Consider the following 17433-nt stretch of genomic DNA (forward strand, 5'->3'; position numbering starts at 1 on the left):
TGTGAGGGCTTTCCGTACAAGTTGTTGTTCTTTAGCCCTTCCCTCTGCAGTTGTGGGCACCTGTAGGGCTCTGTGTTGAAGAGTCCTGATCACCCCGAGCTTGTGTTCAAGGGGGTGGTTTGAGCCAAAGAGCAGATATTGGTCAGTGTGAGTGGGTTTTCTGTAAACCCTTGTCTGGAGCTGCCTGTTCTCTCCAATCGTAACATCACAGTCCAGGAAGGCTAAATGGTTGTTTCTGGCATCCTCACGTGTGAACTTGATATTGGAATCCACCGAGTTGATGTGTTCTGTAAAGTCCTCAACCTCCTGTTGCTTGATTTTAACCCATGTGGCATCGACATATCTGAACCAGTGACTGGGAGAGATGCCCATGAAAGACGTCAAGGCTGTCTTCTCCACTCGCTCCATGTACAGATTGGCTACAATGGGGGATACCGGAGAGCCCATCGCACAACCATGGATCTGCCTGTAGTAATTCCCCCTAAACAGGAAATATGTGGTGTTAAGACAGATCTCCAAGAGTTGGCAGATGTGGTCTGATGTGAGTTTGGTCCTTTCAAGTAGAGACACATCCTCCAGCAGTCTCTGCCTCACAGCTGAGATGGCCTCAGCGGTGGGGATGCAGGTGAACAACGATGTCAGATCAAATGACACCATAGTTTCATCTGCCTCCAGCTGCAGGTCCTTGATCTTGTTCACAAAATCTTGTATGTTCTCCACATGGTGGTCTGAGTTACCCACTAGAGGAGCCAAAATCCACTTGAGGTGCTTGGCCAAATTGTATGTGATGGAATCTGTGCTACATACAATAGGCCTGAGTGGCACGTCCTGTTTGTGGATTTTGGGCAGTCCATAGATGCATGGAGTGGCGTCCCCAGGGTACAGTCTGTAGTATGTCTGCCTGTCGATGAGAGGGACTCATGTCGATGAGAGGGACTCATCGACAGGCCACTCAGGCCTGAGACACGCTTTGTCCCCTGTTTACAATGGGGTACTGTTTATTCTTCTCTACAAGAGTCAAGACAGAAGTCAGACTACCAGAGCAAGAATTTTAGCTGAGGAAGCTTCTGCGATTTGAAGCGAAACGTCCTCGCGTCAAGGAACCCAGTCTAGTCGAAGATTCAAGCTTCTCTACTATTCAGGGAATGCAAGGATTTACTTGCAAATGACGATAATTGGCTCATAAGCCAATTTTGTTTGCCAAGGCCAGTTATTGGAGTTGTGTGCAGAACTGCAGCTGGCCCAGAGCGCAATACAGCGAGGAGCCAGGGGTCGTCTGTGTTCACACAGGTGCTGACCACACTGGCCTTCCTGGCAACAGGGCCATTCCAGTGGGAGCTGACTGATCAGTCGGGAGTGTGCCAGTCAACCTTGCGCCGAGCCATGCCAGCTGTGTGGGACAGAATTATCCAAATGTCATCTAGGTAGATCATATTCCAAGATCAAAGCGCAATTTGCAGCAAGAGCTGGTTTCCCTAATGTAATCAGAGCTATTGACTGCACACATAAAGGCACCATCACATGAATTTGTTTTTGTTAATAGGGAACAATTTAATTCCATCAATGTTCAAACATATGTGATGCGCAAATGCATCTAACATCATGGCTTGGTGGGCTGGTTCAATGCACGACTCATTCATCCTGACTAGGGATGGGTATCAAAAACCAGTTCCTCTTAAGAATCAATAAGAAATGATTAGATCCACCGACATCAATAGCCTTTTTGCTTATTGATTCAGCTTATCGAGTTGATTCTTTATCAATTCCCTCATCAATATCATTTATCAATAAAATCTTATCAATACCTATCCCTAATTGTGACAAACAGCTTGGTTGGGGCAGCCCAGTCTGACACTTTCTTTACATGCTCCTGTCACAAAATGAGTGACATTTCCATGATGCTTTTTTTTATGTAACCTATTCTAACCGTAACCATGACCGTAACCTAACTGTCTCCCTTCCCCTAACCGTACCCCCCCCCCCCCCCCCCCCCCAATGTTACCGTGCATTTTATGTACCTGTCTGGCATGTGCGCATTCAAATATTTTTTGTTATTATTGTTATTTTTCTTTCTTGATTGTGAAACTAGAGCTTCTTAACAGGCCCTGAATTGTCTCCCTGTGTTTAGTATATTTGTCAGTAAACGTGTGTGTAATCACTGAGGCACCCCTCACTGTTTTCAGTATGTGTGTGCACTGCCGAGCCCACAGTGTTGCGGCCTCACACACACACGCTCCCACCAACTCTTTTACCATTTCATGTTTATTCCGTGTGACAGGGTGCCAAATAAACTATCCCTGCGTGTCTCCGTATCATTTCCATTCATCTGTAGCTCAGTGTAATTTCCTTTTTGGGTTCATGTTGACCGATCTGACGGACGGGAATTTCCAGCCTCCAGGGCCGATTTACATGAATTTGCATATTTAAATGAGGGCGTGGTAAGGGAGGAACTTGGTGTGTGTGCATGTGCATTCAATTCCATGTTCAGTGGGATGTACAAACGGACTGTGCTTGGATCCAAGCACAGTCCGTTTGGCCTTGGTCTTGGCCTCTACTGGTGGTTGGCTCTCACTGCGGTATTGTATCACTTCCTGTTCTGGAGCACAGCGTTGTTTTGCTGTATCTGTTAGCTGTTTAATCTGCACAGTTAGATTGATCTAGTTAACTAGATAACGATTTGTTTCACAGTGTAATCTTCACGTGCCTTAACTAAAGCACTCCCTCTGCTGAATCACCTCTAAATTATTTACACATTATTCACTTTGTGTGTTTTTAGGAATCCGCTAGCTTAGCGCAGCTACTAGCTCTTAGCCGATTTAGCATGGCAGCTTCTCCTGTCTCTCCCGCACTTTTCTGCTCTGGGTGTGAAATGTTTAGTTATTCCTCGGCCTCCTTTAGCAGTAATGGTACTTGTAATAAGTGTAGCTTATTCGTAGCTTTGGAGGCCAGGCAGGGCGAATTGGAGACTCGGCTCCGCACCGTGGAAAATTCTACAGCTAGCCAGGCCCCTGTAGTCGGTGCGGACCAAGGTAGCTTAGCCGCCGTTAGTTCCCTTCCAGCAGATCCCGAGCAGCCGGGAAAGCAGGCCGACTGGGTGACTGTGAGGAGGAAGCGTAGCCCTAAACAGAAGCCCCGTGTACACCGCCAACCCGTTCACATTTCTAACCGTTTTTCCCCACTCGGCGACACACCCACCGAGGATCAAACTCTGGTTATTGGCGACTCTGTTTTGAGAAATGTGAAGTTAGCGACATCAGCAACCATAGTCAATTGTCTTCCGGGGGCCAGAGCAGGCGACATTGAAGGAAATTTGAAACTGCTGGCTAAGGCTAAGCGTAAATTTGGTAAGATTGTAATTCACATCAGCAGTAATGACACCCGGTTACGCTAATCGGAGGTCACTAAAATTAACATTGAATCGGTGTGTAACTTTGCAAAAACAATGTCGGACTCTGTAGTTTTCTCTGGGCCCCTCCCCGATCAGACCGGGAGTGACATGTTTAGCCGCATGTTCTCCTTGAATTGCTGGCTGTCTGAGTGGTGTCCAAAAAATGAGGTGGGCAAAGCTTCTGGGGAAAACCTGGTCTTGTTAGGAGAGACGGCATCCATCCCACTTTGGATGGAGCAGCTCTCATTTCTAGAAATCTGGCCAATTTTCTTAAATCCTCCAAACCGTGACTATCCAGGGTTGGGACCAGGCAGCAGAGTTGTAGTCTTACACACCTCTCTGCAGCTTCTCTCCCCCTGCCATCCCCTCATTACCCCATCCCCGGAGAGACGGTGCCTGCTCCCACACCACCAATAACCAGTAAAAATCTATTTAAGCATAAAAATTCAAAAAGAAAAAGTAATATAGCACCTTCAACTACACCACAGACTAAAACAGTTAAATGTGGTCTATTAAACATTAGGTCTCTCTCTTCTAAGTCCCTGTTAGTAAATGATATAATAATTGATCAACGTATTGATTTATCCTGCCTTACAGAAACCTGGTTACAGCAGGATGAATATGTTAGTTTAAATGAGTCAACACCCCCGAGTCACACTAACTGCCAGAATGCTCGTAGCACGGGCCGGGGCGGAGGATTAGCAGCAATCTTCGTTTCCAGCTTATTAATTAATCAAAAACCCAGACAGAGCTTTAATTCATTTGAAAGCTTGACTCTTAGTCTTGTCCATCCAAATTGGAAATCCCAAAAACCAGTTTTATTTTGAATTTTCAGACCTTTTGTCTGACTTAGTGCTTAGCTCAGATAAGATAATTATAGTGGGCGATTTTAACATCCACACAGATGCTGAGAATGACAGCCTCAACACTGCATTTAAACTATTATTAGACTCAATTGGCTTTGCTCAAAATGTAAATGAGTCCACCCACCACTTTAATCATATCTTAGATCTTGTTCTGACTTATGGTATGGAAATTGAAGACTTAACAGTATTCCACGAAAACTGCCTTCTGTCTGATCATTTCTTAATATCATTTACATTTACTCTGATGGACTACCCAGCAGTGGGGAATAAGTTTCATTACACTAGAAGTCTTTCAGAAAGCGCTGTAACTAGGTTTAAGGATATGATTCCTTCTTTATGTTCTCTAATGCCATATACCAACACAGTGCAGAGTAGCTACCTAAACTCTGTAAGTGAGATAGAGTATCTCGTCAATAGTTTTACATCCTCATTGAAGACAACTTTGGATGCTGTAGCCCCTCTGAAAAAGAGAGCTTTAAATCAGAAGTGCCTGACTCCATGGTATAACTCACAAACCCGCAGCTTAAAGCAGATAACCCGTAAGTTGGAGAGGAAATGGCGTCTCACTAATTTAGAAGATCTTCACTTAGCCTGGAAAAAGAGTCTGTTGCTCTATAAAAAAGCCCTCCATAAAGCTAGGACATCTTACTACTCATCACTAATTGAAGAAAATAAGAACAACCCCAGGTTTCTTTTCAGCACTGTAGCCAGGCTGACAAAGAGTCAGAGCTCTATTGAGCCGAGTATTCCTTTAACTTTAACTAGCAATGACTTCATGACTTTCTTTGCTAATAAAATTTTAACTTTTAGAGAAAAAATTACTCATAACCATCCCAAAGACGTATAGTTATCTTTGGCTGCTTTCAGCTAACTGATCATCTGCAGAGGAATGGTCTATTTGAAGAGTTTCAGTCAGGTTTTAGAATTCATCATAGTACAGAAACAGCATTAGTGAAGGTTACAAATGATCTTCTTATGGCCTCAGACAGTGGACTCATCTCTGTGCTTGTTCTGTTAGACCTCAGTGCTGCTTTTGATACTGTTGACCATAAAATTTTATTACAGAGATTAGAGCATGCCATAGGTATTAAAGGCACTGCGCTGCAGTGGTTTGAATCATATTTATCTAATAGATTACAATTTGTTCATGTAAATGGGGAATCTTCTTCACAGACTAAGGTTAATTATGGAGTTCCACAAGGTTCTGTGCTAGGACCAATTTTATTCACTTTATACATGTTTCCCTTAGGCAGTATTATTAGACAGCATTGCTTAAATTTTCATTGTTACGCAGATGATACCCAGCTTTATCTATCCATGAAGCCAGAGGACACACACCAATTAGCTAAACTGCAGGATTGTCTTACAGACATAAAGACATGGATGACCTCTAATTTCCTGCTTTTAAACTCAGATAAAGCTGAAGTTATTGTACTTGGCCCCACAAATCTTAGAAACATGGTGTCTAACCAGATCCTTACTCTGGATGGCATTACCCTGACCTCTAGTAATACTTAATCTTGGAGTCATTTTTGATCAGGATATGTCATTCAATGCGCATATTAAACAAATATGTAGGACTGCTTTTTTGCATTTGCGCAATATCTCTAAAATTAGAAAGGTCTTGTCTCAGAGTGATGCTGAAAAACTAATTCGTGCATTTATTTCCTCTAGGCTGGACTATTGTAATTCATTATTATCAGGTTGTCCTAAAAGTTCCCTGAAAAGCCTTCAGTTAATTCAAAATGCTGCAGCTAGAGTACTGACAGGGACTAGAAGGAGAGAGCATATCTCAGCCATATTGGCCTCTCTTCATTGGCTTCCTGTTAATTCTAGAATAGAATTTAAAATTCTTCTTCTTACTTATAAGGTTTGAATAATCAGGTCCCATCTTATCTTAGGGACCTCATAGTACCATATCACCCCAATAGAGCGCTTCGCTCTCAGACTGCAGGCTTACTTGTAGTTCCTAGGGTTTGTAAGAGTAGAATGGGAGCCAGAGCCTTCAGCTTTCAGGCTCCTCTCCTGTGGAACCAGCTCCCAATTCAGATCAGGGAGACAGACACCCTCTCTACTTTTAAGATTAGGCTTAAAACTTTCCTTTTTGCTAAAGCTTATAGTTAGGGCTGGATCAGGTGACCCTGAACCATCCCTTAGTTATGCTGCTATAGACTTAGACTGCTGGGGGGTTCCCATGATGCACTGAGTGTTTCTTTCTCTTTTTGCTCTGTATGCACCACTCTGCATTTAATCATTAGTGATTGATCTCTGCTCTCTTCCACAGCATGTCTTTTTCCTGGTTCTCTCCCTCAGCCCCAACCAGTCCCAGCAGAAGACTGCCCCTCCCTGAGCCTGGTTCTGCTGGAGGTTTCTTCCTGTTAAAAGGGAGTTTTTCCTTCCCACTGTCGCCAAGTGCTTGCTCACAGGGGGTCGTTTTGACCATTGGGGTTTTTCCGTAATTATTGTATGGCCTTGCCTTACAATATAAAGCGCCTTGGTGCAGCTGTTTGTTGTGATTTGGCGCTATATAAATAAAGTTGATTTGATATTAAACAAATATGTAGGACTGCTTTTTTGCATTTGCGCAATATCTCTAAAATTAGAAAGGGCTTGTCTCAGAGTGATGCTGAAAAACTAATTCATGCATTTATTTCCTCTAGGCTGGACTATTGTAATTATTGTATGGCCTTGCCTTACAATATAAAGTGCCTTGGGGCAACTGTTTGTTGTGATTTGGCGCTATATAAATAAAATTGATTTGATTTGATCCATGCGTACGCACTGTTTGATTCATCTGGATATTATTGTGCTTACGCCAATTTCTGGGCTTTGGAGTACGCGTTTTCAGTAGGAAATCCATGCAAGTCTTTGTACATGAGGCCCCAGTTCTTTTTCTTGGTGCAAAGCCTTGATTTTGGTCTTTTTGCCTGTTCTTCATGTTTAGCTTTGAGGTTCCTGAGCTCCTTGTTGCAGTCTTCCAGGCACTTTGTCACATGGAAAACTATTCCATTTTTTAAATCCTACTAGCTCAACCAATAACCTCACTTTTTATCTAAAATGGAGAAAATTTAACTTTTGAACCCTATCCAAGTGAAATTGACCACTATCACCTTTTTTTTTTTTTTTTTACCCCATAACTCCATAGAACTCACAGATAGTCCAACGTGTACCTTTTTGGAATCTTTATGATCAGAAAAATGATATGGTGTAGTTTTCAATATGATTTGAGCATTTTTTAAATTTGACACCCATCTAAATAGTCATTGACCCCTACCTTGCCACCTATTGGAAATTCATGTGGCTAGATGTTTTTTTCTAGAAGAATGGCTGAGGAGTGTTTGTGCCAAGTGTGGTGCTTGTATCACCATTTGAAAGACTGTTTCAGTTATCTGCTGCACTAGAGAGCTTATTATATTTCACTGCCCCTTATTAAAATTCACCCCCCAAAACTGTTTTTTGTACCAGGCTGTAAACATGTTTATTTCTGCTCCAAAGTTTAACATTTTAATATGGACTTGAATGGTAGTCTGCTCCCTTTTGGATCCAGCTTCAAGTGGCCGGTCAAGGGAACTGCAACTTCTTCTGGGTCAGCTACATTTGAGCCCACTGAAGCTGACTGCTTGGCAGCTGTCATTGTTGCCAGGCGACAAGAAGTGGGGGTGGAAAAATGCAATGATGCAAGTGCAAAATGTAAAGTGGGCTAGACTGCCTCATTTGTGCTTTGTTCCGGCCTCTGCTGTGGGCTGAAGCCTGAAGAGTTTTGTGGGACACAGACCTTAGAAGGGTGCAGACCCCGAATTAGGACACAGCTTCTGTCTGTGCATGTGAACAGCATTTTTGGGGATATATTGGAATTATTGCAGAATATTCCAAACATTCTTTTCTATGGAGAGAGTTTCCACACAGAAACGTACTAAATCAGCAATGTAAACCATTGCTTTCTGATTGTTTCATAGCAGTAATATTCCAAAACTCAAATAGTAGTCATACCTCCACATAACCCTAATGATAGTATTTTGTATGAACTTAACCTTGAAAGAAAAAGTGCAGAAGTGGAGATGGATGAGTGAGTTATGGAGTAAATGGGGTCTGTGAGACAGAAAAAAGAGCATTTCTGCACATAATTTCCAAATTCAATTACTCCGAGATTTTCTAAATTTTTAATGACAGTTACCTTCTGAAACTTAAATAACACAGTCACTCTTTCACACAAACCTGTGGAAAGGATTTTTTTTCTCTCTGACTCAATATATGCGGTTTTGTAGCTTGAAATGAGCTTGTTTGTCAGTGTCCCAATAATTAACCTGCGATAATGTTAATTTCCACTAAAACCATAACACAGAGTCAAAAGAAGGAACAAATACACAGGCTGTTAGGGTAGAATGTTTATTTTTATTATCTGCAATTAGCAATGAACATTCACCTGCGTGGCGCAAAAAGAATTATAAATATGGTCATATGCACGGCTTTAAATGACACAATTTGGTGTCACCAGGAAATATCAGAGGAAAACTCAGTGACAAACCTCCACACAGCTGCACAGGGATCGGGGGGGGGGGGGGGGGGGGGGGGGGATGAGGAGTATCCTCCTGCTCAGAAAAATCAAGAAAGTCAGCAACAGAGTTTACGGCATATAATTAGACTCAAAGCAAAATGCAAAAAAATAAACAAAAACAGAGAAGCTTCCTGATGCGCTGCACCTGTAATTGTTGTGTTTTTCATTCTCATGGAGCTACAGTACTAAGTTGGCAGAAGAAGGTGCATGGCTTTTGTATTCATGTGATATTCCACCTCAAACAATTAATGGAAATGGTAACATTGGCGCAATGTCTTTTTTCTTTATGTTACAGTGTTTTGTCGTGGACCAATGAACAGAGAGAGAGAAAAAAAAAACTGGATATGAAGTGCGTTAATGACTTTAAAAAACTGGCAACATTAAAACTGTGTTTGTGAAATGAAAGAAATAAAGACACTGAAAGCTGTATTAAAATTATATCCCTGTACCAGTGTGTTGTTGAGGTCGTTAAAAGCGTATCATGCTTCATGAAGGTCATTAGAAGTGGGTGGCGGCCTGCCCACCTGTGGTCAGATGCTGTTTGTTGTTTGGCCTGAGCTGGATATGCAGGACGGGAGGAGGTGAGCTCAGCAAAAGGCAGGCGTCATCGAGGTGAGTATGATAATGTCGATGGTGAGGATCCATGAAGGAGGGCTGGGGTCATGCAGCTTGGGCCAGGGGCCAGGAGGGCTGCCAGGTTGGAAAAACCCTTGGGAAGGGAATTTTCCAGCACAGACTTTGCCCCTAGCCTGGGGACCCTTTAGGTAGGACACAACACTAGAGAAAAAGGAGGAAGATAATTAAAAAACAACAACAAATAATGCAACTCCCAAGGCCCTATCTTAAGGCACCTTCACACATAACACGATTGAAGCCAACTGGCGCATGAAGGAGGAATTGCATGCCACTTGTGAAAAATCAGAGTCGCCTCAAACTCAACACGTGGTGTGCAGGGGGGAAGCACACTTGCATGACATGCTGGTAATTATGTACATACAAGATCACATGGGGATTGGCCAGCCACATCTGAGCGCGCACAGCGCAGCAGGGTGCCTCTCAGCTGATCGCTGGCAGCTGAAAATGACGGTTTAGTGCACATGACATGTAAAATTAAAAACCCAGAGAACACAGTCAGGACAAGTATAGAAATAAATACTACAATAGCTACATACATAATTACTTAAATAACTAAAATAATCACAGAACACAGAAACAGAGAGTGACACTTTATTCTGTGTGCTGATCGAACAGGTGGGCGTGTCTGCAAACAGCAGCTGGAGAACACGTACCGTGTTATGACAGACATGACATTACAACTGTCCACTTTGAAGTGCATGCGTGTGCTTGCTGTTTGAACATGGAAATACATAAAAACATATAGTGCCTTTGCAACAGGCTAGAGCAACCATTTCAGCACACACATTGGCAGGCTGTGCCAGGTGAAAAGGACCACCTAATCATGTGTACACTCAGCTGGCGATCTGAATGTCACGTCACCCACATGAGCTATGGTCCACATGACCCAGTGTCCTTCGGCATGCCGCTCGCTGGACACGTGGGGCCAGTAGATGTGGACATGATAAGAGTGCACTGCTTCATTCATGTCATTTCATGACTTAACGTCAATGACCAAGGGTCATATACAGAAGAACAGAAGGATCATACTTGTATTGTTCACTCAATAAGAGAGATTAAATATTAGAAATTGCAGTGTGGGGTTGTTTTTTTGGTGTGTGTGTTTTTTTCCTCACAGCAGTGACGCAATCTGGTGCCACATGTTCCAGGTGCTTGCACTGTGTTCATGCACAAAACCATCGCCGCAGTATCATGCACACCTGTCTGACCATGTGCCCTTCCCGACAGCAGGTGGAACATTTCGCGGTTCCCCATTTCGTTTTTTTGTTCGCATATTTTTGGCCGGGTTATGTTTCTTTTGCCCAATTTCATGTTATGTGTGAAGAGGTCCTTAAAGAAATATGGTGCATGGTCAAAAATGCATGGTGCAATGATTGGGAATGCCTGAAAAAACTTTGGAATGTACTATGGACCCCATAGAGGTGGTAGGTGAGAGGAAAATGTTAGCTAAACTGACATCAATTATGGACAACTTCACTCATCCCTTACATGAGACTGTGAGAGCCTGAAGCGGCTCCTTCAGTAATAGAATGCTGCACCCTCGATGCAAAACAGAATGCCTCTGCAGGTCATTTATTCCAACTGCAGTCAGGCTGTATAATACCTCAAAATGTTTATAGCACTACAACCACCTTCTGCCACCTTTTGTGCTTTATTACATGGACAACTGTGTCATTTATCCTGTGCAATAATTTTACCATATTATATATATATATATATATATATATATATACACAATCCCAGTTCCAGTGAAGTCGGGACATTGTGTGAAATGTAAATAAAAACAGAATACAATGATTTGCAAATCCTCTTCAACCTATATTCAGTTGAATACACCACAAAGAATATTCAGAGAATCTGGAGAACTTTCTAAGCGGCAAGGCCAAAAACCAACATTGAATGCCCGTGACCTTCGATCCCTCAGGTGGCACTGCATTAAAAACTCAGATCATTGTGTAAAAGGATCTTACCGTGTGAGCTCAGGGACACTTCAGAAAACCATTGTCAGTTAACACAGTTCATCACTACATCTGCAAGTGCAAGTTAAAACTCTACCATGCAAAGCGAAAGTCATACATCAACAACATCCAGAAACGCCGCCACCTTCTCTGGGCCTGAGCTCATTTGAAATGGACAGACGTAAAGTGGAAAAGTGTGCTGTGGTCTGATGAGTGCACATTTCAAATTGTTTTTGGAAATCATGGACGTCATGTCCTCCGGAAAAAAGAGGAAAAAGACCATCCAGATTGTTACCAGAGCAAAGTTCAAAAGCCGGCATCTGTGATGGTATGGGGGTGTGTTAGTGCCCATGGCATGGGTAACTTACACATCTGTGATGGCACCATCAATACTGAAAGGTACATCCAGGTTTTGGAGCAACACATGCTGCCATCCAAGCAACGTCTTTTTCAGGGACGTCCCTGCTTATTTCAGCAAGACAATGCCATGCTACATTCTGCACGTGTTACAACAGTGTGGCTTCGTAGTAAAAGAGTGCGGGTACTAGACTGGCCTGCCTGCAGTCCAGACCTGTCACCCATTGAAAATGTGTGGCGCATTATGAGGCGCAAAATATAAGTCGTACATCAAGCAAGAATGGGAAAGATTTCCACCTACAAAGCTTCAACAATTAGTGTCCTCAGTTCCCAAACGCTGATTGAGTGTTGTTAGAAGGAAAGGTGATGTAACACAGTGGTAAACATACCACTGTCACAGCTTTTTTGAAACATGTTGCAGACATCCATTTCAAAATGAGCAAATATTTGCACAAAAACAATAAACTTTATCAGTTTGAACATTAAATATCTTGTCTTTGTGGTGTATTCAATTGAATATAGGTTGAGAGGATTTGCAAATCATTGTATTCTGTTTTTATTTACATTTTACACAACAACCCAACTTCATTAGAATTGGGGTTGTGTATATATATATATATATATATATATATATATATATATATATATATATATATACGAGGGCTGTCAATAAAGTAACGGTCCGTTTTATTTTTTTCAAAAACTATATGGATTTCATTCATATGTTTTTACGTCAGACATGCTTGAACCCTCGTGCGCATGCGTGAGTTTTTCCACGCCTGTCGGTGACGTCATTCGCCTGTGAGCACTTCTTGTGGGAGGAGTCGTCCAGCCCCTCGTCGGAATTCCTTTGTCTGAGAAGTTGCTGAGAGACTGGCACTTTGTTTGATCAAAATGTTTTCTAAACCTGTGAGACACATCGAAGTGGACACGGTTCGAAAAATTAAGCTGGTTTTCAGTGAAAATTTTAACGGCTGATGAGAGATTTTGAGGTGATTCTGTCGCTTTAAGGACTTTTCACGGTGGGAGACGTCGCTCAGCGCTCTCAGGCGGCGTCATCAGCCTGTTCAAGCTGAAAACCTCCACATTTCAGGCTCTATTGATCCAGGACGTCGTGAGAGAACAGAGAAGTTTCAGAAGAAGTCGGTTTCAGCATTTTATCCGGATATTCCACTGTTAAAGGAGATTTTTTTAATGAAAGATGTGCGGACGAGTCCGCGCGTCGGGACACAGCCGCCGCGACGCTCCGCCACAGGAAAAAACACCTCTGTTGAAAGCCTTAAGGACAAGTTGGAACATGTCCTGCCTGTTAAACAATTTCTCATATACTCACTCCACTGAAAGCCATCAAAAGCCGCCTGGATTTTACAAATGGTTATCAACACGGAGGTGTTTTTCCTGTGCCGCCGCACCGCGTCGGCTGCGTCCCGACGCGCAGACCCGTCCGCACGTCTTTCATTAAAAAAATCTCCTTTAACAGTGGAATATCCGGATAAAATGCTGAAACCGACTTCTTCTGAAACTTCTCTGTTCTCTCACGACGTCCTGGATCAATAGAGCTTGAAATGTGGAGGTTTTCAGCTTGAAACAGGCTGATGACGCTGCCTGAGAGCGCTGCACGACGTCTCGCACCGTGAAAAGTCCTTAAAGCGACAGAATCACCTCAAAATCTCTCATCAGCCGTTAAAAGTTTCACTGAAAACCAGCTTAATTTTTCGAACCGTGTCCACTTCGATGTGTCTCACAGGTTTAGAAAAAATTTGATCAAACAAAGCGCCAGTCTCTCAGCAACTTCTCAGACAAAGGAATTCCGACGAGGGGCTGGACGACTCCTCCCACAAGGAGTGCTCACAGGCGAATGACGTCACCGACAGGCGTGGAAAAACTCACGCATGCGCACGAGGGTTCAAGCATGTCTGACGTAAAAACATATGAATGAAATCCATATAGTTTTTGAAAAAAATAAAAAGGACCCATACTTTACGGACAGCCCTCGTAGATTGAATGGACCCGTTGTTTGCCTGAGTGGTTGCCTTCCAGGTGGTATGGTGGATGCAGCACCATGTGGCATGAGTGCATGATCCTGGACCTGACCTGATTTTAGCTTGTAGCCTATTTATAGTTAATGCAAAAGAGCAAACAGTCAGTGTTACTGAACAGCCAATCAGATCATTAGGACTTAAAACAGGAAAATGTCATGTAATAAATGATGATCAGAACAAGCAGAGAATCACAGACTGGAAGTTGAAATGAAAGACCGTTACTTTATTGACAGCCCTCGTATATACACACACACACACACACACACACACACACAGTGGGGAAAATAGGTTTTTGATCCACTGTTGATTTTGCAATTTTTCCTGCTTACAAAGAATGGAGAGGTCTGTAATTTTTATCGTAGGTACTGTGAGAGACAGAATCTAAAAATTTAAAAAAAGAAAAAGAAAATCACATTGTATGATTTTTAAATACTTAAATTTCATTTTATTGCATGAAATAACTATTTGATAAAATAGAAAAACAGACCTTAATATTTGGTACAGAAACCTTTGTTTGCAATTACAGAGATCAGATGTTTCCTATAGTTCTTGACCAAGTTAACACACTGCAGCAGGGATTTTGGTCCACTCCTCCATACAGATCTTCTTCAGATCTTTCAGGTTTGGAGTTTCAGCTCCCTCCAAAGATTTTCTATTGAGTTCAGGTCTGGAGACTGGCCAGGCCACTCCAGGACCTTGAAATGCTTCTTACGGAGCCCCTCCTTAGTTGTCCTGGCTGTGTGTTTGGGGTCACTGGCATGCTGGAAGACCCAGCCATGACCCATCATCAATGCTCTTACTGAGGGAAAAAGGTTGTTTGCCAAAATCTTGCGATACATGACCCCATCCATCCTCCCTTCAATACAGTGCAGTCGTCCTGTCCCCTTTGCATAAAAGCACCCCCAAACAATTATGTGTCCACCCCCATGCTTCACGGTTGGGATGGTTTTCTTGGGGTTGTTCTCATCCTCCAAACACAGTGAGTGGAATTGATTCCAAAAAATTCTATTTTGGTCTCATCTGACCACATGACCTTCTCCCATGCCTCCTCTGGATCATCCAGGTGGTCACTGGTGAACTTCAAAGGGGGCCTGGACATGTGCTGGCTTGAGCAGAGGGACTGTGCTGCCTTGTAGGATTTTAAACAATGACAGCATATTGTGTTACTAATGTAATCTTTGTGACTGTGGTTCCAGCTCTCTTCAGGTCATTGACCAGGTCCTCCTGTGTAGTTCTGGGCTTTCTTAGAATGATTCTTATCCCATAAGACAAGATCTTGCATGCAGTTCTAGACTGAGGAACATTGACAGTCATCTTGTGTTTCTTCCACTTTCTAATAAATAATCATAACAGTTGTTGTCTTCTACCAAGCTGCTTGCCTGTTGTCCTGTAGTCCATCCCAGCCTTGTGCAGGTCTACAGTTGGCCATGGTGGATAGGCTGGAGTGTGATTGATTGAGTGTGTGGACAGGTGTCTTTTATGTTATGTCAAATAATGAATGTTTATGAGTTTAGTGGTACAAATATTTCATGAGGTGAAAGCTGGAACATACCATTCAACAAGGCGAAGCCGAACTGAATGGTATGTTCCAGCTTTCACCGAATTTGTTTTATATAATAGCTAAAATAGATCCTTGTCATTTATATTATTAATTTAGAAACAACAGAAAAAGGACTTATATTTTGGTGTATCACTGCACTGACTTTGTATACTTCCGAAAAAAAAAAAAAGACTGTGTACCTCCTCACTCCAGCGAAAAATCACGTCAGAAATGTGTCCAGCTTTGGTGCATCACTGCTGCTCTGACATCAACAACCCAACACGAACTTTATAAGAGTCCAAAAATAAGCAAAAAAAAAAAAAAAAAAAACATCAGAAATTAGTCCAGCTTTTCATTCTAACTTCCTCCTAACAGCTCTTCATGCCTCCAGATGGCTTACAGTGCAGTGGATTTGTTTTGTGTGTGTGTTTGGAGAATTGGCACCATCAATTAGCTCCTCCAAATCGTTGTCCGTCAGCAAAACAAAATCTGCATGTTTAGCTAAACGCTGCCTGCACTAGTGGGCAGGGTTTGCAAATGTATGGAACCAAATATGCACGCTAATTGGAACCAAATTGCACTCTAAATGCAATGCAACACAAATGGTAGAATAATCCATGTCACGTGATATACAAAGCACCAATCAAATGACAAGGATCCACTCAGCGGTTCTATATATACACAGACACACACACACACACACACAAAAATAGTGATCAGCGGACAGGGCTCCATCCTGACTCCAAGAACATGACAGATAACATCAAAATACAAAATCCAATATGGTTGAAGTTTGGAGCAAAGAAAAAAAAACATACAACTTAAATCACAAGGAGGGGAGTTACATCTATCACATAGATCAGAAACATTGGGATATATTTGGATAATTTGGACTTTGACAAATGCAGCCTGTGTACTACTTTAAGTTGAATTAGGGAAAGTCCTGCACAAGATGATGACATACGAATTCTGTCAAATGCTTTATCCCAGAAACCTTTGCCAAATTCCAGACCCAACTCTTGTTCCCAATTACAGATAATTTTATTGAGTGGATGATTGTCCATTGAGAGAAAAAGAATATATATCCGCAATACAAGAGCTTTCTTATAGGGCATAAGTTCAAAGAGGTCCTCCCAAGGATGTTTAGGGGGCTGAGTAGGGATCTCTAGAAAAACAGTAGATGCACAGTGTCTAATTTTTGGGAAAAAAAAAAAAACGAAATAAATGAGATGAGAGCAAGCCGTATAAAGAAGACATGTCTCTAAAATTAAGTAAGGTATTACCCTTAAAAAGGTCACAGAAACTTTTAATGGCCTTCTTACCTCATCGATAAAATGCAGTGTCTAAGAAGGAGGGAGGAAACAGGTGATTATTACATAAAGGGCCAAGAGCAGAAGCATTTGAAGTGATGTCGAAATTGATACCATATTTTAAGAGAAGCAAGTACAACAGGACTATCTGTGTACCGACACAGCGAGAGACAAAAATAATAAGGCTGGGAGAGAAGTAGATGAACATGTCTGAACTTCTGACACGAAGTTGTATCAAAATCTTTTAACCAGTAAATGTATTTTTAAATGTTAGCTGCCCAGCAATAAAACATCAAATTAGGTAAAGACAGACCTCCACTGAGCCGACATTTTTTGTCATACTGATTTACATACTGTTGGAGTTTTACCTTCCCATATAAATGAGGAAATCATTTGCTCGATAGAGTTAAAAAAAGGTTTTGGGTAAGAACAAAGGAATACACTGAAATAGGTATAAAAACATGGGTAAAACATTCATTTTCATTATATTAATCCTACCTAAAAGAGATACCCTATCTTTGAAAAGCTGCCCTTATATTGGACAATAATGGAGTAAAAATTGTTGACCGCAGAGCCTGAGGTAAACGAGTTACAGTCACTCCCAAATACTTAAAACCAGAATGAGTCAGATGGAAAGAAAGATCACTTTGTCTAAGACACTGTGCAGCTACATTTATAGGCAAGCATTCACTTTTTTGAATGTTAAGCCTACATCCAGAAAAATAGCCAAAACTTTGGCATACTGCCATAATAGATAGTTAAATGGCTAGTTGAATTTTTG

General features: G+C 42.0%; 1 protein-coding gene and 1 long non-coding RNA gene across 2 annotated transcripts in view; one reads left to right on the plus strand and one right to left on the minus strand.

The window, feature by feature from the left end:
* Positions 1–1220: 1220 nt before the first annotated feature.
* Positions 1221–10071, plus strand: LOC117517747. Its single transcript, XR_004562822.1, has 3 exons — positions 1221–1424; positions 8322–8324; positions 10061–10071. It is a non-coding gene; the product is annotated as an uncharacterized LOC117517747 (long non-coding RNA).
* fez1 (fasciculation and elongation protein zeta 1 (zygin I)) overlaps positions 9243–17433 on the minus strand; it is a 62483-nt gene continuing 54292 nt past the window's right edge. Inside the window, exon 10 of the mRNA XM_034178894.1 lies at positions 9243–9586. Coding sequence (XP_034034785.1) covers positions 9570–9586 — 17 coding nt within the window. The 3' untranslated portion in view covers positions 9243–9569. The remainder of the gene's footprint in view (positions 9587–17433) is intronic.

The sequence above is a fragment of the Thalassophryne amazonica genome, chromosome 9 (genome assembly GCF_902500255.1).
Source record: "Thalassophryne amazonica chromosome 9, fThaAma1.1, whole genome shotgun sequence".
Classification (NCBI taxonomy): domain Eukaryota; kingdom Metazoa; phylum Chordata; class Actinopteri; order Batrachoidiformes; family Batrachoididae; genus Thalassophryne; species Thalassophryne amazonica.